This window comes from Mustela putorius, unplaced genomic scaffold, assembly GCF_011764305.1.
Source record: "Mustela putorius furo isolate JIRA1106 unplaced genomic scaffold, ASM1176430v1.1 tig00003836_pilon_pilon_pilon, whole genome shotgun sequence".
Lineage (NCBI taxonomy): Eukaryota > Metazoa > Chordata > Mammalia > Carnivora > Mustelidae > Mustela > Mustela putorius.
The window spans coordinates 19780977-19805111 of record NW_025421989.1 but is presented as its reverse complement, the minus strand read 5'-3'; the positions used below and the strand labels follow the sequence as shown (position 1 = coordinate 19805111).

The 24135-nt window shown below is 42.2% G+C and overlaps 1 protein-coding gene across 3 annotated transcripts in view; it reads left to right on the top strand.

Moving 5' to 3' along the window:
* Nucleotides 1-20143, top strand: part of PCYT1B (phosphate cytidylyltransferase 1B, choline) — a 121173-nt gene extending 101030 nt beyond the window's left edge. For all 3 annotated transcript variants that reach the window (XM_013064901.2, XM_004769152.3, XM_013064902.2), the window contains exon 8: nt 18564-20143. In XM_013064901.2, coding sequence (XP_012920355.1) covers nt 18564-18776 — 213 coding nt within the window. In that variant the 3' untranslated portion in view covers nt 18777-20143. The remainder of the gene's footprint in view (nt 1-18563) is intronic.
* Nucleotides 20144-24135: the final 3992 nt, after the last annotated feature.

Below are 24135 nucleotides of genomic sequence, written 5' to 3'. Positions count from 1 at the left end.
TGAACTGCTACAACCTCCTGACAGAACTTTAAGAAGCAGCTCCTCATCTTTATGGATGAGCAAAGCAGTTTCTTGAGACGGAACCTACTCCTGGTGAAAATGCTGTGAAGACTGTTGCATTGAGAATTGAGAATATTACATAAACTTAGTCGAGACAACAGTAGCAGGGTTTGAGAGGATTGGCTCCAATTTGTGAAGAAATTCTACTGTGGATAAAATGCTGTCAGACAGCACTGCGTGCTATAGAAAAATGGTTGCTGAAAGGACAGTCAAGAGATGGGACATCACTGTTGTCTTCAGAAATCACCACAGCCACCCCAGCCCTCCACCACCGCCATGATCCATCAGCAGCCATCCACACTGAGGCAAGACCCTCCACCAAGAAGATGATTCCCTGAAAGCTGAGAAGATGGATAGCCTGTTTTTACAACAAAGTATTTTTAAATTAAGATTTCTATATTGTTTTTTAGACAGCATGTAATTTTAAATTTAATAAACTACAGTATAGTGTAAACATAACTTTTTTATATGCATGAGGAAACCAAAAAATTATTTTGGCTTGCTTCATTGTTCATTTTAGTGTGGTGATCTGAAATATGCCTATATTTGCATATTTTAAATGCTGTCGCCTGAGGGTCTGGCTTCTAATCAGCTGAATCTAGGCGCTCACTGAGATCCTCCCTTTGGGGACACTGATAGGCCTTGCTACACTCTCCAGTACTGGGATCCACTAAAAATAGCATACACTGCTTGGACAATCACAAAGGTTTGAGAGACAACCCAAGAGCTGTGAGAGGGTTGAATGGTAAGTTTCATCTCTGCCATGAGGTTATTCCTTCTTCACGGGAGGAGGTGGCTGTTGTATCTAATAGACAGAAAGCAACACAGAGTATCAAGGAAAATCGGCGAATATGCTCAAAACTGGAAAAGAAAACTTTAGAGAAAGTCCTTAATGAGACAGATATAACTGATTTACTTAATAAAGATACTCACTGAACTTGGGAGAAGAATGGATGAACACAGTAAGAACTTGAACAAAGAGAAAATATAATCTAGAATCAAATGTCCTGGACAAACTGGACAGCTACATGCCAAAGAATGAAACAGGAAGACCTTTTAATACACCATACATAAAAATGAATGCAAAATGGATGAAAGGTTTCAGTGTGAGACTTAAAACCATACAAATCCTTGAAGAGAACATAAGCTGTCATTTCTTTGACATCAGCCATAACATCATGAGACAATATCAAAATTAAAAGCTTTTGCATGGAAAAGGAGACCATCAACAAAACAAAAGGGCAACTTACTGAATTAGATATTTGGAAAAGATATGTAAAAAATGTATACAACTTACTACCAAAACAACCCAATCTAATAAAAACAAATGAGCAGAGGACCTGAACAGACATTTTCCCAAAGAAAAATACACATGGCCAACAGACATGTGAAAAAATATTCAACCTCACTCATCATCAAGAAACTGCAAATCAGAGCTACAATGACCTATCATCACCTCACAGCCAGAATGGCAGTTATCAAAACCACAAAAAATAACAAATGTTGACTAGGATGTGGAGAAAAGGAAACACTCATACATTGTTGCTGGGAATGTAAATGGTAGAGCCACTACGGAAAGCAGTGTTCCTTAAAAAATTAAAATTAAAAACAGCAATACTACTATACAACCCAATAACTGCACATCTGAGTATTTAACCAAAGAAAACAAATACATTCATGTAATATGTTATGCACTCCTATGTTTATCGCAGCATTATTTATAGTCAAGAAATATCCAACCTAACTGCCCACTGATACACGAATGAATAACTATGTGGTGTGTGTAAAGTACACACACACAATGAAATATTACTCAGCCATAAAGAATGGAATCTTGCCTTTTGCATCAACATGGATGGACCTAGAGGGTATTACATTAAGTGAAATAAGTCAGACAAATAAAAAAAGACAAATACCAGATGATTTCCCTTTTATATGGAATCTAAAAATCAAAATTAAAAAAAAAAACTTGTAAATACAGAGAAGAAACTGGTGGTTCCTGGGAGTGGAGGGAATGAATTATGTGAAGGAGATAAAGAGGTACAAACTTCCAGTTATGAATTAGGTGACAAGGATTAAAAGTACAGTATAGAGAATATAGTCAATAATATTGGAATAACTTTGCATGGTGACAGATGGTTACTACACTTATGATGGTGAGCATTTCCTAATGCATGTAACTGGTGAATCACTGGGTTGTCATGTCAACTGAAGATATTAAGTATAAATATTGTATATCAACTATATTTAAGAAACTGAAGACAAATAAATGGAGATACTTCTTGCTCATGGATCAGAAGAATATTGCTAAAATATCCATACTTCCCAAAGCAATCTGTAGATTCAGTACAATCCTTATCAAAATTCAATGGCATTTTTTTTTTACAGAAAGAGAACCAATAATCCTAAATCTTGTTTTGAACACAAAAGAACCCAAATGGCCAAAACGATCTTGAGAAAGAAGAACAAGGCTGAAGGCATCATTCTCCCTGACTTCAACTGTATTATGAAGCTACAGTAACCAAAAGAGTATAGCATTGTTATTTAAAACAGAAAAAATCAATGGAACAGAGTAAAGAGTCCAGAAATAAACCCACACATACATGGTTAATTCAATTACTACAAAGGAGCCGAGAATATACAATGGGGAAAGTACAATCTGTTTAATAAATGGTGCTGGGAAAACTGGGTAGCCACATGCAGAAGGAATGAAACTGGACCACTACCTTACTTGAATATAAGACTTGAAACCATAAAACTCCTAGGAGAAAACAAAACTCCAAGGAGCTCCTATAAGTTCCTTGACATCTGTCTTACAGGTTGGGTTTTTTAGTATGACACCTAAAGAAAGGCATCAAATGCAAAAATAAGTGGAACCACATCAAACTACAAAGCTTCCACACATAGGAAACCATTAACAAAATGAAGAGATATGCTACTGAATGGGAGCAAATATTTGCAAATCCTATGTGATAAGACGTTAATAAATCAAAATAAGAAGATGTCATACAAAAAAAAAAGATGTCATACAACTCACTGATACAAAAAATACGAATCTGATTTAAAAATGGGCACAGGATCTGAATAAACATATTTCCAAAGATGACATATAGATGGCTAGCAGGACCTGAAAATCTGTTCAACATCACTAATTACTAGGGAAATGCTAATTAAGACCATAAGCAGCTAGCACCTCACACCTGTTAGAATGGCTATCATCAAAGCAACAAATTAGCAAGTGTTGATCAGGATATGGAGAAAAGGGAACACTTGTACATTGCTGGTGGGAATGTAAATTGGTACCGCTACTATGGAGGCTCCTCCGAAAGTTAAAAATAGAACTACCATATGGCCCAGCAATTCTACTTGTGGATATTTATCTGAAGGATATGAAAACAATAGTTTGAAAATATCTATATACCACCATATTTACTGCAGCATTATTTACAATATCCAAACCATGGAGGCAAGCTAACTATCCATCAATGTATAAATGTACATATACACCATGGAATATTATTCAGAAAAGAAGGAAATCTTGCCATTTGCAACAAATTTTTTGACCATGAGGGCATTATGCTAATTAGTTGCAGAAAAACAAATACTGTGTGATCTCATTTATTTGTGGAATCTAAAACAAGCAAAAAAAAAAATCTGTGCTCATCAGTACAGAGAACAGATTGGTGGTTGTCAGAGGCAGGGGTTGGGTACAGGCAAAATAGGTGAAGAGGGTCAAAAGGTACAAACTTGGGTAACCATCTTGGTCCCCTCTCTGTTTGGGAGCTTTGTATTATCACTCAACAAACCTTTCTTTGCTGCCCACCCAAAAAAAAAAAAAAGTACAAACTTAACAATTACACAATACAGCATGGGGATGTAATGTGCAGCATGGTGACTATGGTTAACAATCCTCTACTGAGTACTGGAAAGTTGCTAAGGGAGTAGCTCTTAAAAGTTCTCATCACACGAAAAAAAATGTAACTCTATAGTGATGGATGCTAACTAGACAAATTGTGGTGATCATCTCACAATATGTACAAATAGTGAAGAATCCTGTTGTACACCTGAAACTAATGTTATATGTCTGTTATACCTCAATAAAAAAGTAACTATGAGCATAGACACTCCCTCCCCCTTATTTACTGCTATCTCCTCAGGGCTTAGATTTATGCCTGAACCATAAATAGTGTGCTGTCAGTAAATGTTGAAGGAATGAGTGGTTAACTTTCAGATTCTTCATGCCAAGAAAACCCTCCATAATATTTTACGATACACAAAATGTTTTTTTTAAACATCCATTTTGAAGTTGAAAAAATTCTACATCAGATTGTGTGTATACATAAACATATACATATATACATGTATACACACATATGTGTGTATATATAATGGGATATTATTTATATATACCACATTTTATTGATTCATGCATTAATGAACATTTGGATTGTTCCCATCTTTTGGCTGTTATGAGTAATGCTGCTATGAACATCACTATACAAATATGCTTAATTTCCTGCTTTCATTTCTTTTGGTTATATACCCAGAAGTAGAATTTCTAAATAATATGGTAATTCTTTTTTATTTTTATTAATATATAACGTATTATTTGCCCCACGGGTACACGTCTGTGAATCATCAGTCTTACACATTTCATAGCACATACCCTCACCATAGCACATACCCTCCCCCATGTCCATAACCCAGCCACCCCATCCCTCCTCCCCACCCCCCAGCAACCCTCAGTTTGTTTCCTGAGATTGAGTCTCTTATGGTTTGTCTCTGTCCCATCTTGTTTCATTCCCCCTCCCCAACCCCCATGATCCCCACCCTGCCTCTCAAATTTTTCATATCTGAGAGATCACATGATAATTGTCTTTCTCTGACTGACTTATTTCACTTAGCATATTTTAAATGTTTTTAGATACTTGCATACTGTTTTCCACACTGACTACACCATTTTACATTCCAGTGCAGTGCACAAGGCTCAAGACTTCTCCACATTCTCCCCAGCACTTATTATACCATGCATATGTGTGTGTAAAGAGAATATTTATATATTATATATATAATATATATAATCATTCTAGTAGCATGCTGATGTTTAAGATTGTTTTGATTTTATAAAACATAAAATTCAGTTTGTGGATCTGAATTTCCTACTTGCAGCTTTTTAACAGTTGGTTCCAAAAATTTGTCTTCCAACAGATGCACAAGTAAATGGGCCAACAGAAAAGCTTCTTACTATTAAAGCAGCTAATTACAGAGAGATGGTTAGGAACAGGGCTCACCTCCTAGCTGGGTGTCTTAGCCAAGTTCCTCTGCCTCAGCTAGCTTGTAGGGTTGTTAGATGGATGAAACTGTCACACTCTAAAGCCCTTTAACAGCACCTAGGCATACGTTGGGCATTGTTTGTTAAGGGTTAGTTTTTGTTGTTTATTGATTTGGCTGAACCACATGCTCTCTTTGAATTCCACAGTGCTTACCAGAAGTCCAAACCAGATATAACTAGGGTATTTTTCATTTCTTTTTGTGGCTGTTAAGCTGGAATCTCTCTGAAATCCTGAAGCCTTGGAAGGCATTTGTCAGGAGATTTACTGTCTCAGTAGATGTGAAGAACTTCTTAAAAAGGAGATGTTTGTAGGAAGAGAAATAGAAAATTAGTTTTACTGGGACAAGAGTAAAGGGGATTATTTTCTTGGGAGAAAACTTTATAAATGGAAGTATCTTAATACAGTTACAAGTATAATTTACATACCTTTTCTATATGAAAATGCCACGCCATGGTCTCATTTTCGTGTTCCGAAAGTGCTTTTCTTACCAGGAAGCTCATTACAAACTGTCTGCTGACCTGATCCAATTTAACTCCTTTGCAGAAGAAGCATGCTTCATAATGCAGCAGAAACAGATCACAGAGCTTCCAAACGGAGACCGAGAGTTGTTTTGCAGGGATATCACACTATATGAAGTGTGACACCATTGTTTATCATTAAGGATTCAAGTTATTGCATTATCTTGGGCATAATATTCTCAGTTATGAGCTCGAGTCAAACTATGGGAGACAAGCTATAGATTACTTGCAAAGTGAGCTTCTAATGGAAATGCTGACAACCCATTAACAGCAAGAGAGCTAGTGGCTGCCACTATAAATATACTTAAAGATTATAGTAATAAAAATACTTATTTTCAAATGACTTCTAGAAGTTCAAGGATTCTTTTAATGTTGCTATTAATAATAGGCTACCCTATCCTTTTGGCATTTGATTTTGTCTCATAAATGGGCTTCCTCTAAGGTAATGATGTTGTACTACTGCACTTTTTTTTTCTGTTTGATTTTGAGGGGGTTGGATGTCTTTTGGCAGAATTATCAATGCCTTTAATGGAAGGTGAATAATTGGTAGGTTCTTAGAATTATGGAGTTTTAAATCTACAAATGTTCTTAGTGATCAGCAAGTCATCTCAATTATATTTGCTAGAGAAAACTTGAGATCCTAAAAAGTACTGGGCTAGAGCTTATAAAAGTGGGGGGAGGGACTGATGAAGTGCCCGAGGCTCTACCATTTTGTGTCATTAACTCAGGGTCCCATGGCCTCCTCTCCTTGCCTCAGTCATTGGTCTTCCTTAAGGTGATAAAAGTAATGTGTGTTCATTACAGAATTGTTCGGAATGCCTGGGTGGCTCCGTCAGTTAAGCATCTGCCTTTGACTCAGGTCATGATCCCAGGGTCCTGGGACTGAGCCCCATATCATGCTCCTTGCTCTGCAGGGAGCCTGCTTCTCCCTCTGCCTGCCATTCCCCCCTGCTTGTGCGTGTGCTGTCCCATTCTCTGACAAATAAATAAATATATTTTTTTAAAGATTTAATTTATCTGACAGATCACAAGTAGGCAGAGAGGCAGGCAGAGAGAGAGGGGGAAGCAGGCTCCCCGCTGAGCAGAGTCCGATGTGGGGCTCAATCCCAGGACCCTGGGATCATGACCTGAGCCTAAGGCAGAGGCCCCAACCCACTGAGCCACCCAGGCACCCCAATAAGTAAATCTTTTAGATTTAGAAAGAAAGAAAGAAAAGAAAAGAAAAGAAAAAATGAGAAGAGACTAAAAATCACCTGCAGTCCAGCTGCGTAGACTAACCACTGGGATCTGGCCCCATCATTTCTCCATCTGCATGTGCATGTTTCCTTTTACAAAATGGGATCATGCAGAACATATGGCTCCCAAATCATTTTTACTGTGCAGTAGCTCATGAACATTCTCACGCTATTAAGTATTCTTTAAGGACTTGATTTTCATCAGCCACCTTTTACCTCAGAGTTGTGCAAGATTTCTCTCCCCTATTTCAGGGGTTTGCAGTTTTGTCTGTGATGACCCTGCAATGACCATCCATGTACCCAATAAGTATTTAATTGCAGCTCAGGTTATCTCCTCAGGAAACAAAAGTTTTTACACCTATTGCCCAGTTACTCCTCAGAAAGACACCAGCAGTAACAGGAGTGTGATCTTTTTCCTGAGCCCTCACCAGCACTGGCCATTACAAATGAAAAAAAAAAAAAGTCTTGGGAGATTAAGCTTATAAAGATGGTGACATAAGTCATTGCTGACTTTGCTCCTTCTCACAAGAAGAAGGAACAACTATTCGTAGACAAGACACCGCTGAGAGAATCCTAGAACATGGGGGTGAGGCTGTGTGCCGCCCATATTGCCTCTAACCCAGGCCAGCCCAATGTTACACAAAGCGGTCTCTGCTGAGCCTCCAGTGTTTATAGTGGGAAAATAGAGTCCAGTGTGGACATCCAGTTCCTCCAGATCACTGCTTGAGAGCCCCCATTCTGGTCTCATTCTATACGAATTGCAAAGCAATCTGTGGGCATCGGCCACTGAGAATCTGAAGGGGAGGGGCTTCCAACAACCAGTGCGGACACTGACAGACTGAGTTCCTACCTGCAGCGACCTAAGTGGTGGTAGTCCAGGCTAGTGGTTTTGTTTATCTGCAGAGCCAAGACAGTATCACAATTGACCCAGGGAACTCAGCAGGGCACAAGTGTACCCGATTCTGGTGCTCAGACAGAGATTCTTCTGACCCTGGAGCCTGGTCTGCCTCTGTGCAGGAAGGGGGGCTGAGTCGTAGCCCTCTGTCCCCTGCTGCCGAGTGAAGCCTCCAATGCTGCCTGACCAGAAAGGCTGGCAAGAACACGTGGGAAGCAGCATAGTCCAGCAGCACTTGAGCCAGGAGTATGGCAGGAAGAGCTGACCTCCTCAAAGCCACAGCTAGACTGTGAGGGTTCACTGACTCTACCCAGACACTGAATTAATTGACAGCCTACCCACTACTGAGCGTAGCTTCTGACCACCCCCACCCCCAACCCGACCAGAAGCCCTGATCTGGAAAAACTGGGAGCCTATTTGGAGCTGGCCCTCCTGTCCCACCCAGGCAAGGGAGCTGAGTCACAGCCCCATCCACTGCTGAGTGAAGCTCCCAGCACCACCCAGACAGGAAGCTTGCCTGTAAGACCGGGAAAGCTGCAAAGCCCAGCAACAGTCAAGCACAGAGTCCAGAGAGTCTGTAGAGCAAAGCCAGTGGCTCCATTTGGGCAGGGAACTTATGACATAGGTCAGCTTGAGTCAACACCATAAAATGAAAGCCTTTCTGGCCTTGGAGCTACTTCTCTTGCTATGCCTGGATACATAAACTAATTCATAGCCCTGCCTACTGAATACAATTTTCGGCCTGCCTGACCAGGGAACCTAACAGAAAACAACAATGTATCCCAACCAACAGACCTACTTATAGTGGCCCTTGGACATAGATCACTGCCCATGATGCTCTTCATGTGCAGAACAAAACAAGTTGACCCATTCTAGGCAGGGAATTCGGTACAAGCTTCGCTTGATTTAGGTCCTGAAACGATGAGCCTTGTAGGCTCATTGTCCTGCCCCAAGAAGGCAGAGAAGCTAATTCATAGCTCTACTTGCTGCTAAGCATAGTATAGAGTTCCGCCAGTCCAGTAAGCCTGAACAGAAAACCCAGGCAACTTGTACAGTCTCGCTTGTTAAGGAACCAAACCAGGAGTCTTATCCAACCATTCTTAGAAAGTGGCAACCCTAACCCCGATCTCAGAGTTCAATGAGGGGTCTCACCCAGAAATTGACCCTGATAGCAAAACTCCACCTGCCCAAGGGCATTACCAACTGAAGCATCCAGAAACCCACACTGAGCTGACCAGCAAAGAGCTATCTCTGCCAAAGCAAACCCATAAATTCTGGAAGAGGAGACTGCTTACTCAAATGTACAGAGACCAATGTAAAGAATCAAGGATTATTTTAAAAATGTAGTAAACATGACACCAAAAAAGGAAACTACCAAAGCTTTAATAACTGACCTTAAAGAAATGGCTATCTATGAACAGTCAGATTTCAGAATAATCCTTTTAAAATTTAGACAACTGCAATAACACATAGAAAACTAAAAATTAGGAAAATGATGTATAAACAAAACAAGAAGTTCAACAAAGATATATAGAAACCATCAAAAAATTATAGAGCTGAAAAATACAATAATTGAACTAAAAAATTCTACAGAGCTTCAAAATGAGACTCAAGGCTCCTGTCTGGCTTGTCAGTAGAGGGTGCAACTCTTGATCATGGGGTTGTGAGTCTAAGCCCCATGTTGGGTATAGAAATTACTTAGAAATATCTTGAAAGACTCAGCTATGCAGAAGAAAACAGTGACCTAGACAAGAGGACATTTGAAATAATCCAGTTAGAGGAACAGAAAAAAAAAGAATTAAAAAAGTGAACAAAACATACAGGATGTAAAGACACAATAAAGTCAAACAATATTTGCATTAAGGAAATTCCAGAAGGAAAAGGGAAGGAGAAGAGAATGGATACAGAAAGTAAATTTAAAGCAGTAAGGGCTTAAAACATCCCAATCCATGAGGTACAAAGGATCTCAAATAAGATGAACCCCAAAACAGCTACACTGATACAGATTATAATTAAATTGTCAAAAGTCAAAGAAAAAAATTTGGAAAACAACAAGAGAGGTAAATTACATATGAGGGAAAAATCATGAGACTATCAGTGAACTTCTCAACAAATCTGGTTTGGGCCAAGAGAGAATGGGATGGCATGTCCAAAATACTTAAAGGAAAAAAATGTCAACCAAGAATTCTATTCCTGGAAAAGCTGTCTTTCAGAAATGTAGAAGTAAAGACTTCCCCCAAAAACAAAGCTGAGTTCACCACCACCAGACCTGCCTTCTAAGAAATGCTAAAGGGAGGTCTTTGAGTAAAAGGACACTAATGAACATCATAAAACATAAGGTACCAGTGAAACTTACTGGTAATGTTAAATATATAGTCAAAATTAGAATCTGTAATGTGGTAATGGTGCTGGGTAATTCACTTACAACTCTATTTTAGAAGTTAGAAAACATTGGGGCACTGGGGTGGCTGTCAGTTGAGTGTCTGCCTTCAGCTTAGGTCATGATCCCAGGGTCCTGGGATCAAGCCCCATGTCGGGTTCCCTGTTCTGTGGGGAGACTACTTCTCCCTCTCCCTCTGCAGTGCTTGTGCTCTTCCCTCTTCCCCCTGCTTATGCTCTGTAAAATAAAATCTTTTAAAAATGTTAGAAAATATTGTAAAAATAACTACAACAACAATAATCTGTTACTGGTTATGCAATATAAAAACTATGTTAACTAGGGGCACCTGGGTGGCTCAGTGGGTTGAGCCTCTGCCTTAGGCTCAGGTCATGATCTCAGGGTCCTGGGATCGAGCACTTCATCAGGCTCTCTGCTCAGCAGGGAGCCTGCCCCCCCACCTGCCTACTTATGATCTATCTCTCTCTCTCTCTGTCAAATAAATAAATAAAATCTTTTTTAAAAATATGTTAACTATAATATCAATAACCTAAAATGTGAGTGGGGAGGGGGAGATGAAAGCATGAAGTTTAGAAGTTCTGTTGAAGTTGTTACCAGTTTAAAATAAGGGATTATAATTTTAAAATATTAAAACCTGTAGTAATTACACAAAAGTACACGATAAAGAAGTCAAACCATACAGATATCGGAAGACACTGAAACATAAAAAAAGCAGGAAACAGAACAAAGAATAATGGTTCTATTAAAATAGTAATAAAAACAGTTAATAAAATTACTAAGTCCTTACTTATTAATGATTACTTTCAATCATATTTAATTGGATTAAATTCTCCAATCAATACACCTAGAATGGCTGAGTGGATAACATTTGAAAAACATCTAATGATATGTGCCCATAAGAGACTCACTTTAATGTGCTTTGGTGAGTGCTGTGAAGTGTGTAAACCTGGCGATTCACAGACCTGTACCCCTGGGGATAAAAATATATGTTTATAAAAAATAAAAATTAAAAAAAAAAAGAGACTCACTTTATTCTTAAAGACACACATAGACTGACAGTGAAAGGATGGAAAAAGTTGTTATAAGCAAAAGTATTCCAAAAACCAAACAACCCAAAAAGTGGGGGTAGCTATATTTGTATCATACTACAGAGATTTAAATATAAAAATGGTAAAATGAGACAAAGAAGGTCTTTTATGATTATGTTTCAGTGGTAAAGAGGTCAACCCACAGAACAAGTCTTAGCAAATTCAAGGAGACTGAAATCATACCAAGTACCTTTTCTGGCCATGATGGTCTCAAAGTAGAAATCATTAAAAGAAGGAAAACTGAAAAATTCATGAATACATGGAAACTAAACAATATTCTGAGGGCACCTGGGTGGCTCAGTTGGTTAAGCATCTGCCTTTGTCTCAGGTCATGCTCCCAGGGTTGTGGGATGGAGCCCTGCATTGGGGGTCTCTGCTCCGTGGGGAGCCTGCTTCTCCTTCTCCCTCTGCCTACCACTCCCCATTTGTGCTCTCTGTTAAAATAAATAAGTAAAATCTTTAAAAAAATAGTCTCAATAGCCAAGAGTCAAAGAAGAAATTAAAGGGGAAATAAAAATGTATCTTGACACAAACAAAAATGGAAACACAATGTACTAAAACTTATGGTATGCTGACAGAACAGTTCTAAAAGGGAAGTTCATAGCAATAAATGCCTGTCCCGGTAACAAGGAAGATCTCAAACAACTTAATGCTATGCTTTAGGAACTTAAAAAAAGTGAACCCAAAGTTAGCAGAAGAAAGGAAATAATAGAAATTAGGGCAAAAACAAATAAAATGGAGACGAAGAATACAATAGAAAAGATTAGCCAAACTAAGAGATGGTTTTTTTGAAAAAATAAAATTGACAGATGTTTAGCTAAACCAAGAAAAAAAATAGAGAGGACCCAAATCAACAAAATCACAAATGAAAATGCAGAAGTAAATATTACAACTGATAGTACAGAGAATCTTAAGAAGCTACTATGAACAACTATATGCGAAAAAACTGGAGAACCTAAAAGAAATGGGAAATTCTTAGAAACATACAATCTACCAAGAATGAATCAGAATAAAGTAGAAAATGTGACAGACCAATTATTAGTAAGGAGATTGAATTATCAAAAATATCCCAAAGAAGAAAGGCCCAGGAACAGATGGTTTCACTGGTGAATTATACTAAACATTTAAAGAAGAATTAATGTAAATCCTTCTCAGACTCCTCAATGTTTGGGAGAAGGGAACACTCCCAAATGTATTTTATAAGGCCAGCATTACCAAAGCCAGAAAAGAACACTAAAAGAAAACTACAGGCCACTATCTCTGATGAATATAGAGGCAAAAATTCTCAATAAAATACTAGTAAACAGGGGGTGTCTGGGTGGCTCAGTCCGCTGAGTGTCCAACTCTTGGTTTTGGCTGGGGTCATGATCTCAGGGTGTGGGATCAAGACCTACACAGGCTCCGTGCTCAGCAGAGTCTGCTTCCCTTCTTCCTCTGCCTCTCCCCCGTCTCTAGAATAAATATATCTTTTTTAAAAATGCTAGTAAACAGAATTCAGCAGCACATTAAAAAGATCTTTCACTATATCAAATGGTATTTATTTTTGAGATACAAGCATGGTTAAACAGATGTAAATCTATCACTTTAATACATCACATTGATAGAAGAAAAAAAATCTCATGATCATCTCAGTGGACACAGAAAAGTCATTGGGCAAAATGCAATAACCATTCATGATAAAACCTTTTAACAAATTAGGTATAGAACAAACATACCTCAACATAATAAAAGCTGTAGATGACAAACCTACAGCTAACACAGTACTTAATGACAAAAGGTTGAAAGCCTTTCCTTTAAAATCAGGAATAAGACAAGGGTGCCCATTCTCACTCCTCCCATTTAAGATATTACTGAAATCCTAGCGAGAGCAGACAAGAAAATATGAAAGCGCATCAGAATTGGAAAGAAGTGAGATCGTCTATTTGCAGATAACATGATTTTATATACAGGAAATCTGACAGACTCCCACCGAAGACCTGTTATATCTAATCTACAAATTCAGTGAAGTTGCAGGATACAAAATTAACATACCAAATAAGTAGCATCTTTATATACTAACAATGAATTATCTGAAGGAGAAATGAACTGATCCCATGAATAATAGGATGTTTAATAAAATGTATATTTTATTATACATTATGTATGTATAATAAATGTATGTATATATTATATATGTATAATAAAATACTTATGAATAAATTTAACCAAGGAGGTGAGAAATCTGTACACTGAAAAGTATAAAATAGTGATGAAAAAAATTTTAGACAGAAATAAATGGAAATAAAAAATCCTAAAATTTATATGGAACCTTAAAAGACCCCAAATACCCAAAGCAATCCCGAGAAAGAACAAAGCAGGAGGCATCACACTTCTGATTTCAAGCTATACTGGAAAAGTATAGTAATCCAAACAGTATAGTACTGGCATAAAAAAAGACATATAGACCAATGGGACAGAACTGAGAGCTCAGAAATAAACCCATGCAAGGGAGCCAGGAATACTCAGTGGAGTAAGGACTGTCTCTTCAACTCATGGTGCTAGGAAAAACTGTATATTCACACATGAAAGAATAAAACTAGATCCCTACATTACACCATTCACCAAAGTTACCTTGAAAAGGATTAAAGATGTCCATGTAAGACCATAAACCATAAAAATCCCAGAAGAAAACATAAAAGAAAAAAGCTCCTTTACGTGGGTCATGGCAGAGATTTTTTGGGGTAGGACTCCAAAAGCACAAGTCACAAAATAAAAAACAAGTGGGACTACATTAAACTAAAAACATCTGCACAGCCAAAGGGACCATCAGCAAAAGAATGGGAAATATATGCGCTAACCGTGTATCAGTTAAGTGAATATTCAAAATATATAAAGAACTCCCACAACTCAGTAGCAAAAACCTCAAAACAACCCAATCAAAAAATGGGTGATTACCTGAACAGATATTTTTCCATGGAAGATATACAAAGGACTAACAGGTATATGAGAAGATGCTCAACATCACTAATCAGGAGGGAAATGCAAATCAAGACCACAAGGACTCTCAACTCTATGGTCAACTAATCTTTGACAAAGCAGGAAAGAATGTCCAATGGAAAAAAGTTGGAAATGGTATTGGAAAAATTGGACAGCCACATGCAGAAAAATGAAATCGGACCATTTCCTTATACCACACATGAAAATAGACTCAAAATGGATGAAGGACCTCAATGTGAGACAGGAATCCATCAAAATCCTTGAGGAGAACACAGGCAGCAACCTCTTCGACCTCAGCCGCAGCAACTTCTTCCTAGGAACATCACCAAAGGCAAGGGAATCAAGGGCAAAAATGAACTACTGGGATTTCATCAAGATCAAAAGCTTTTGCACAGCAAAGGAAACAGTTAACAAAACCAAAAGACAACTGACAGAATGGGAGAAGATATTTGCAAACGACATATCAGATAAAGGGCTAGTATCCAAAATCTATAAAGAGATTAGCAAACTCAACACCCAAAGAACAAACAATCCAATCAAAAGATGGGCAGAGGACATGAACAGACTTTTCTGCAAAGAAGACATCCAGATGGCCAACAGGCACATGAAAAAATGTTCCACATCACTCGGCATCAGGGAAATACAAATCAAAACCACAATGAGATACCACCTCACACCAGTCACAATGGCTAAAATTAACAAGTCAGGAAATGACATGCTGACAAGGATGCAGAGAAAGGGGAACCCTCCTATACTGTTGGTGGGAATGCAAGCTGGTGTGACCACTCTGGAAAACAGCATGGAAGTTCCTCAAAAAGTTGAAAATAGAGCTACCCTATGACCCAGCAATTGCACTACTAGGTATTTACCCTAAAGATAAAAACGTAGTGATCCGAAGGGGCACGTGCACCCGAATGTTTATAGCAGCAATGTCCACAGTAGCCAAATTATGGAAAGAACCTAGATGTCCACCAACAGATGAATGGATAAAGAAGATGTGGTGTATTATATACAATGGAATACTATGCAGCCATCAAAAGAAATGAAATCCTGCCATTTGTGATGACGTGGATGGAACTGGAGTGTATTATGCTTAGCAAAATAAGTCAATCGGAGAAAGACAACTATCATATGATCTTCCTGATATGAGGAAGTGGAGATGCAACGTGGGGGGTTTGGGGGTAGGTAAAGAATAAATGAAACAAGATGGGATCAGGAGGGAGACAAAGCATAAGAGACTCTTAATCTCACAAAACAAACTGAGGGTTGCTGGGGGGAGGGGGGTCGGGAGAGGGTGGTGGGGTTATAGACATTGGGGAGGGTATGTGCTATGAATGAGTGCTGTGAAGTGAGTAAACCTGGCGATTCACAGACCTGTACCATTGGAGCTAATAATACATTATTATGTTTATTAAAAAATAAAAAAAAAAAACTCACAAGGACTTTTCACCTCACGCCAATTAGACTGGCTGCCATCAAAAGACCAGAAATAACAAATCCTGATGAGGACATGGATTAAAAGGAACACTTGTGTGTTGGTGGTGGAATTCTAAATTGGCATGGCCAAGGTGGAAAACAGTAGGGAGGTTCTTAAAAAAATTTGAAACTGAAACCACCGTATATATGATCCAGCAATTTCACTTTGGGGAATACGTCCAAAGGAAACAAAAACCCTAGGTCAAAATGCTATCTGCATCTCCACATTCACAGCAGCATTATTTGTAATGGTGAAGAAATGGAAGCAACCTAAGTGTCTATCAGAGGATGAATGGATGTGTCAACAATGGAATATTAGTCAACCATTAAAAGGAGGAAATCCTGTCATTTGTGATAACATAGTTGGACCTTGAGGACATTATGCTAAGTGAAACAAATAAGAGAAAAACAAATACCTGATCTCACAGGTCGTTGGGGGTGGGGGTCAACAACTCAGGGAAAAAGCAATCAGATTTGTGGTTACCAGGGCAGAGAAAGGAGTGAAAGAGGGAAAATCAGATGCAGGTGGTCAAAAAGTACAAACTTCCATTTATAATATAAATAAGTACCAGGGATATATGCACAGCATGAAGACTATTGTTAACATTGCTTAAGTTCAGAGAGTAGATCGCAAGAGTTCTCATCACAAGGGAAAATATAAATTTCTTTTATTTATGACAGATGTTAACTTACTGTGGTTAATGTCTAAGTAAAATCATTACATTCTATACCTTAAACTCTGCTGTGTCGACTACATCTCAATAAAACTGGGAATCTTTTTTTTTTTTTTTAATATGCTGGGAGATCAAACAAACACAGCCTGTAACAATCTGATATATCAAAAAGTTGTCTCACTTCAGTCATTTTGCATTTGTTTACTAGTGATGCTGAACATTTTTATAGGTCCTTTGTCAGTCTTTTGTGCTTTGTCTTAACAAATCATATGCTCATTTTTCTATAGAACATTTTTACATTCTTCTTAATTTGTAGGCTCCATTTATATACTAAGATCCATTATTTATAGTTAAATATTGCAAGGATTTCCCCCTTGTGTTTCCTTTGCCTTTTACCTTATCTCATGGTGGGTTTTTTGGGCGGGGGAATACATAAGTTTTTACACTTTCGTATAGTTTAACACCAAACTTCTCCTTTATGGTTTCTCTCTTTGCTTTTATGCTCCCACCCAAAGATAGTTCTAAAACACAAATCTGATCATAGCCCTCCCTTAATTAAAATCTTCCAGGGGCTCTTGGGAAAAAAACAATCCAGTTCCTCCTGGTGCTCCAGCCCCAGCTGTTCCTGTGGGCTCCACCTTCCACATGTAGCCGGACCATGGCATTGCACGATTCCACTTAGAGGACATTCTGGAAAAGGCAAAACTGGAGGGACAGAAAAAGATCTGTTCCCAGAGGCTAGGGGAGGGAGTGACAAAGGATCTCGTGGAGACTGGGTGGCTGATGGAACTCTCCTAACACTCTGACCATGGTGGCAGTCACACACCTGCAGGCATTTGTCAAAACTCACGGAACCGAGACTAAAAAGGCTGACTTTCCCTTTAAGACCATCACACCTTACTAAAACTATGGGAAAAAACATTGATCAGGCCTCCAGCCATTTCTCACCTCATCGCATCCTCTTGACATCGGGTGTGGTCCAAGCCGGCAGGATTCTAATTCCTTGGATTCCCACGACAGTGGGCTCTTCACCATTACCCCAGCTCCTGCTCTGGCTTCCCTACGGCCGGGGTGGGTCCTTTTAAAACCAAAGTCAGAATTCCTCAGTCTGGGACCCAGAACTTCAGAGGTAAAGGAACTCTCCCAAGGTTTCTCTGATCACAGTAAAGCCTGAAGTTCTCACATGGCCAACAAGACCCTACGTGACACAGTTTTCTGTCAACCCTCTGGTGACTTCCTCTTAACCCCTTCCCCCATCCCCCCCCTGCCCGTGACTCCACTCCCGCCGCCATGGATGGCCTTCTTGTTCCTCCTCGGACATGCACTGCCTGCTCTTTTTGAGGTGCTCTGTCTGGAATGTGTTTGCTCCTGATGCTCCCTCATCTTTCAGGTCTTCTTGAGGCCTTCCCTGAGCACCCACGTTACAACTGCTGCCCAGGTGCCCAGCCACTTCACACCCCCATTTGCTATCGTTCTGTGTTTATTTTTGCTCACAGATTGTACTTCCTTCTGACATCCACATATTTTGTTCATTTTGTTTATTGTGTGATTCGTCCTCAGGTCGAGGAGGACAGGGATTTGTTTTATCTCCCACTGCACCTTCTGTACCTTGTACATGACTGTTTGCCCGAGACAGAATAGACACTCAAATTTTGTAGCTGTGGGAAAGGCAGGCAAGAAGGCAAGAGTCCTCAGAACCAGCAGAGATGGTCATCTCCATGGCCACATCTCACTGCCCCCGAATTTCACTCAGCTGCTCCCTATATATAGTCCTGGATGACGTCACCTGTAGGACCAGTCTGTGGGGACCGGTGTGGGGGGGGGGGCGCTCCTTCCTGCTTTTCCTTTTTGTTTCCCTGCCACCTCAGGTGACTAACGTAACAGATGCCTTCTCTCAAATTTCTCTCTAGAAGCAGATGTTCCAGGAGAGGAGTAGCCGGATGCTGCAGGCCTTGTCCCCGAAGCAGAGCCCTGTGAGCAGCCCCACCAGGAGCCGGTCCCCGTCCCGCTCCCCGTCGCCCACCTTCTCGTGGCTCCCGAACAAAACCTCACCCCCCTCCTCACCCAAAGCAGCCTCAGCCTCCATCAGCAGCATGAGTGAGGGGGATGAGGATGAGAAGTAAAGGCTGCCGGCAGACAGCAAGGGCCGCACCGCACAGGCTGGGGCGAGGGTGGGGTCACCGGGTGTGCCTGGGTGGGGTTGGAAGGGTGACGGTTGCAGGAGCTGCAGCTCAGCTAAGCGAAGGCCTGGGGACCAGCTTTCCCTCAATCTCCACTCAGCATAAGACTTGGGCTCTGCATGGAGGTTTCAAGCCGGACAACCTGTACAAACCTTAGCAGCATCTAGAATCACTACTTTAACCTTGCTAAAGAAAGATGCAGAGCACCCCCAGGAGACTTGCACTGAGTCGGGTGTCTTCTGCTTTGGTCCTTGCACCCACCCCTACCAAGTCCACCACCCATGGAAGCGGCTGTTCCCTCAATCTGCTACTTCCAGCTCATAAGGGCCCTGCACGTTGCCTCCTACCACCCAAGCTCTGCCAGAATAAAGTTGTTTCCGATAGAGGTGGCAAAGTACTTCTGAAATAGTCAAGTGAAAGGCCAATTCCAGTCTTCTCAGATTAGCTACTGAGACCTAATGTTGCAGCACATCGATTCTTTACAGTTCTAGGAATGTGGTGCATAAACAAAGACGTGCTTTAGATCAGATAGAAGGTCATCTAGCATGAACCTTAACTTCTTATTCAATGGACAGTTCTGTTGAGGAGAATGCCACAGAAGGCCTAATATGGTCCCGGTTGTACTTTTCATCATTGGTTTGACTTCATGGTTTCCACAAATTACCTTAATCTGTGGAAAATGCAACAAAGAAAAACACTGTGTGTGTGTGTGTGTGTATGTATGAATGAAGAGGAGCTGCTTTGCTTTGGCTCCAAGTTTAGCAGATGGTAAATGTCTCCTGGAGCTTCTCCTAAAAGGATGCTAACTCTGGAATGGCTTTTCCCATTTCTGACCAGTTAACAATTTCATAGGCCTCAAGTAACAGTTTGATGTACCAAACCACATAGTATACCAATAGGGGGTGCTACCTGCACGTATCTGTTCTCCGTATGCTCCACATATGCTATCCGGGGTGTATACCATATGCAATATGAATGTATGGTGGTAGCCTTCTACAATATATGCTCCTGCTCTCACCCGAATCCCCCGCTGAAATCCTTGGTCTAAAGGACTACCTGGTTCTCTTGTGACTTGGGCACTTTGTCAAAAAATCATCCTGGATTCCTGTAGAAATGTCTTGTCCCAACCAGGAAACGAGTATGTTGTTCTCATGGCCTCCCATTATGTTTTTGGCTGGAGGGAGCCTCTGAAGAGCTTCCCAGAGCACTACGGGAACCTTGGTGTGATCGCAGCATTGAAACGGACTACGTGGTTATACAGTTATCCCCAGCCCTATGTTTGCCAAATGGAATGAAGAGCCTAAGCATTGCTGAGTCGTTTAAAGTTACTGTCCGCTAATGACAGAGAGGAGAGAAGCAGACAGAGTCAGGGGGTAGAACTGTACCCCTAGGTAGACGAAACATTGCCTGTCTGTGCCAGCAAAGCCAAAGGGAGAGCTGGGGCCTAACAGAGCAGAGGCCCAAACCAGCAACTTGTGGGCAAAGCTCAGCATCTCCTGTGACAGAAACTTCCCTTTTCTGTGACAGAACCAGCCTTTCTGGGTGACACATGGGGCAACCAATGAAGGAAGGTGGCATGTCTTTCCCCTTTTGACGGGGTTGAACTACCTCCCTGCCCACCTGGAGAGAAGTGGTGTTTGCTGGGAAGCAAAACCATGCGGCTGAGCTAGCTTGGAACCCCCTTGTCCTGGCTCGCTCCCCAGGGTTCTGTTGAGCACTCACGTGGGACAAAGAGCTGGCGGGAACGTGGCATGTGAGAAGGAAGCTCTCTGTAGCCAGGACCTAGAGCACTGCTCTGCAGAAGGAGCGAGGCCCCAGTTTTCCGCTGTGCCTCTGCTCATTCCAGCCGCTTGACACTTGGGATAGTGCAAGGAGGAGCACAGCCAGCCGGGCGAGGTGGGGGGAACGAGGGCAGAAAAAGGGAGCAAAGAGGGACCTGGAGAGAGGGAAGGCCATTGTAGAAAACCTGTGCTCTCAACCCATTTCTGGACCTCACTATGTAGGGGCAACTATTCTGGGAAGGCCTTTTATGTGCTTATTCCATCACCCAGGGCAGACAGATCCACGCTTACTTGAATTGCGCTCTGAAGCACATCATGTGGGGCTCCACCAGGCCGACGCTGTGTTTGCAGGCCTTCCACACCTTGCTGACACGTGCCCCTTATGTGACTCAGACTCAGTGCTGTCATAGCTGCCAACGATGGGACATCACCAACACCTGGCTTATTCCAGAGATGGGCTGAAAGCACCCACAAACCGTTCTAAATCTCACCTCAGGTCTCCACGCTGTCCTCTAGTAATCCCTCCCCGCTGTCCTCAGGCCATGAGGCTGAGAAGAAATGGGGGCGGGGATTCTACAACCCAACCTGCAACACTCCTGGCCGTTCTTCCCAGGAGAAGGTGTGGGTGCCCATCTTTTGGGTCAACGGTCATGGCCGCAAGTGAGTCAGGGCTGGAGTGAGAGATGTACAAATCATGTGCAGGCTTGACGAGGCAAGCAGAAATGACAGAAAGCAAGGAAATGTCCCTTCTGCCCTAGAAAGGGAAGGAAGCTTTAGACTGAGGACTGCAGAACTGTACAGAGTATTGTAGAAGGAGGGAGCAGGATAGAAGAAGGGTGGGCAAAATCCGGCTGGAAGCCGGGGAGTGGAGGAGCAGGGACTTTCTGCTCCCTTTCAAAGTGTCACTCACCCCTTACAGGTGAAAAAGGGAGGCTTCCTTTCACCGACACCCAAGGTCAGTGACTATCCATGCGGGGTGGGGTGCCATGTCCCCGAGCTCCCCCATCCCACCACTTCTCCATTTGCTGTCACATCCCCTTCCCAGGGCCCTGAAATCAAACGTTCACCCTTCCACCAGCTAAAACACACAGGGGAAACTCTAATAGCCTAGCCACACTGAATGGCCCGTTTCTGGCAAGCCAGCTCCCGTGTGCCAGGACCTCAGAACAGTAAAGGCAACCAACCTCAAGAGGAGCGACCCTGAGCGCCAAGACTGCCTTCTGACCTGCTCTGTGGGCTTGCAGTCTTGCTTCAGGCCTCGGGCTATAGTCACTGTGAGTCCATCCCTTGAGGGGGGACAGGAAGACTGTGCATTTGTTTTCTCTCCATCTTCAGGACTTATTTTAGCACCCAAGCATACCCCAGAGAGAGAGACGTGATGGCGTAACAGACACAGCTGAATCAGATGAGCCGGTTTGGGAGCAGAGATGTTCCTGCTCTTCAGGCATCCATTCAGCACTAGTCTAGGCCACCAGACCTTTTCTTCCCCCTTTTTAAAAAAAAAAAAAAATCAGCTCATGTGGCATTTGCAGACTTTTTTGTTTTGTCACTGCGATGTGTCCTGGGACAAAGCCATAAGAAGAGCATACATACTTAAGACTCTGCTGTACATACAAGAAGACGAAGACTCGTCTGGGTTCAAGTACGACCTTATGCCCAAGCATTTGCTCTGGTGCTGAATTACGCGAACTACTGGAATCAGCCCTCCGCCCCCAGCCCCCCGTGCCTCCCCCACCGCTCCCGCTCCCCAACAGTACACAGCATTCCCACCTTGTTTATAAATAAAGGGACGCATCATTGCACTTGGGCTTCGCGTGCTTCTTAAAAGCGTGCTACGGGGTTCCCGTTCCCGTACTGTAGCTCGCTGGGAACAGACCCACCGGGAAGGGAGGTCACACTGGGGAGCCCAGGCGGGGGCGGGGGGGACCCGGAGCTGGAGGTTCCACAGGGTTCATGGAAATGGCCGCCGAGGTCTTTGCCTGGAAAGGCCTCTGAACTTCGGACACAGCCCGCGCCGTCCCTACGCTTGTCCCGCTGGACGGCGGCAGCTGGGCGACCGTGAGAACGGGCTTACCTCTCACGCGGCGGAAAACTGGGGACGGGGCCCGCCGGGCGCCCGGGAGCTCCGCGGCTGCCGGCATCAGCGTCGGCGGCGCCTCAGCCTCCACGGGCGCGCGGGCTCCGCCCCTCCCTGATGGGTCCACCTGCGGGCAGCTTCGCACCTGCACCTGAGCGGTGGGGCGGGGCCGTTTCCACCACGGGCCGGTCTTTGGGCGAAAGCGCCTTTAATTAGAGGGAAGCAGAGAGATGGGGGTAGAGGCGCTTCATCAGGATCCCAAATGCCGGCAATGAGGGCCGATGTTATGGTGCCGGGAACTGGGAGCGGCCCTCCGCCGGCCGGACTGGGGGATTTCTATGAACTCCAGCTGGTGAGCTCGAGCCGTGACGCGGCAACGGTTCTAACATCAGCTGGGACCCTAGGAGAAACAGCCAGGCCTGTATCCAGCCAGGGAATCCATTTAAAAAACAGAATACCTATTATTCATAGACCATATTACTCGGCTTTGCCACCCAGATCAGACACATTCTTGACAGGTCGTAATTACAGTAACAGCCACAGGTTTCTTCTTCACTTCGTGATACCTCAGAAAGGTTCTCAAGGGAAAAATCCGTTCTAAAGCATAATAAAATTCATATTGAAGAACTCTAACATGTGCCCAGAAAAGAATTAGCTTTTGTTAATAAACAGAACCCCTGGAATAAAAAGGTACACTACCAAAAATGTTTACATACAAACCACACACACACACACACACACACACAGAATCCTCTGGTACTGGAGCCTCTTTGGTTATTGGAGGTGAATGTTTAAGCAACTTCTTCAGGTATTCAGCAAGAGCGGTTAGACAGACTCCCACGGAGGTGCCATTCGGATAAAGCATGACAGGTCATCAGCCCTGAAATACATACCCAGTGATGGAATCCTTTAAGAAATCCTCAAGTAGGGGCGCCTGGGTGGCTCAGTGGGTTAAAGCCTCTGCCTTTGGCTCAGATCATGATCTATCTCAGAGTCCTGGGATCGAGTCCCACATCGGGCTCTCTGCTCAGCGGGGAGCCTGCTTCCTCCTCTCTCTCTCTCTCTCTCTCTCTCTCTCTGCCTGCCTCTCTGCCTACTTGTGATCTCTCTCTGTCAAATAAATAAATAAAATAAAATAAAAAGGAAACCCTCAAGTAAAAACCAATACACCACCAGTAAAATCTGAAAAAACCATTAAGAGCATAAATATGTCAGCGCTAATTATCTTTGTTAGGCCCAGCTGCACCGCCATAACTTATATTTAAAAAAATACCTTATTAGCTGACTCTCAGTGGCTGCTGACCAAATGTGGGAAGCTTGAGAGAGCTTTAGTGCAGGGTCAGCTTGTTTCCTACAAGCAATTTTTGCTCTCCTTACCTTCACTGTCTCTCTTGGGGGACAGGGAAAGGAACTGATGTGCCAGGTTACTGTACTGTATTCACAA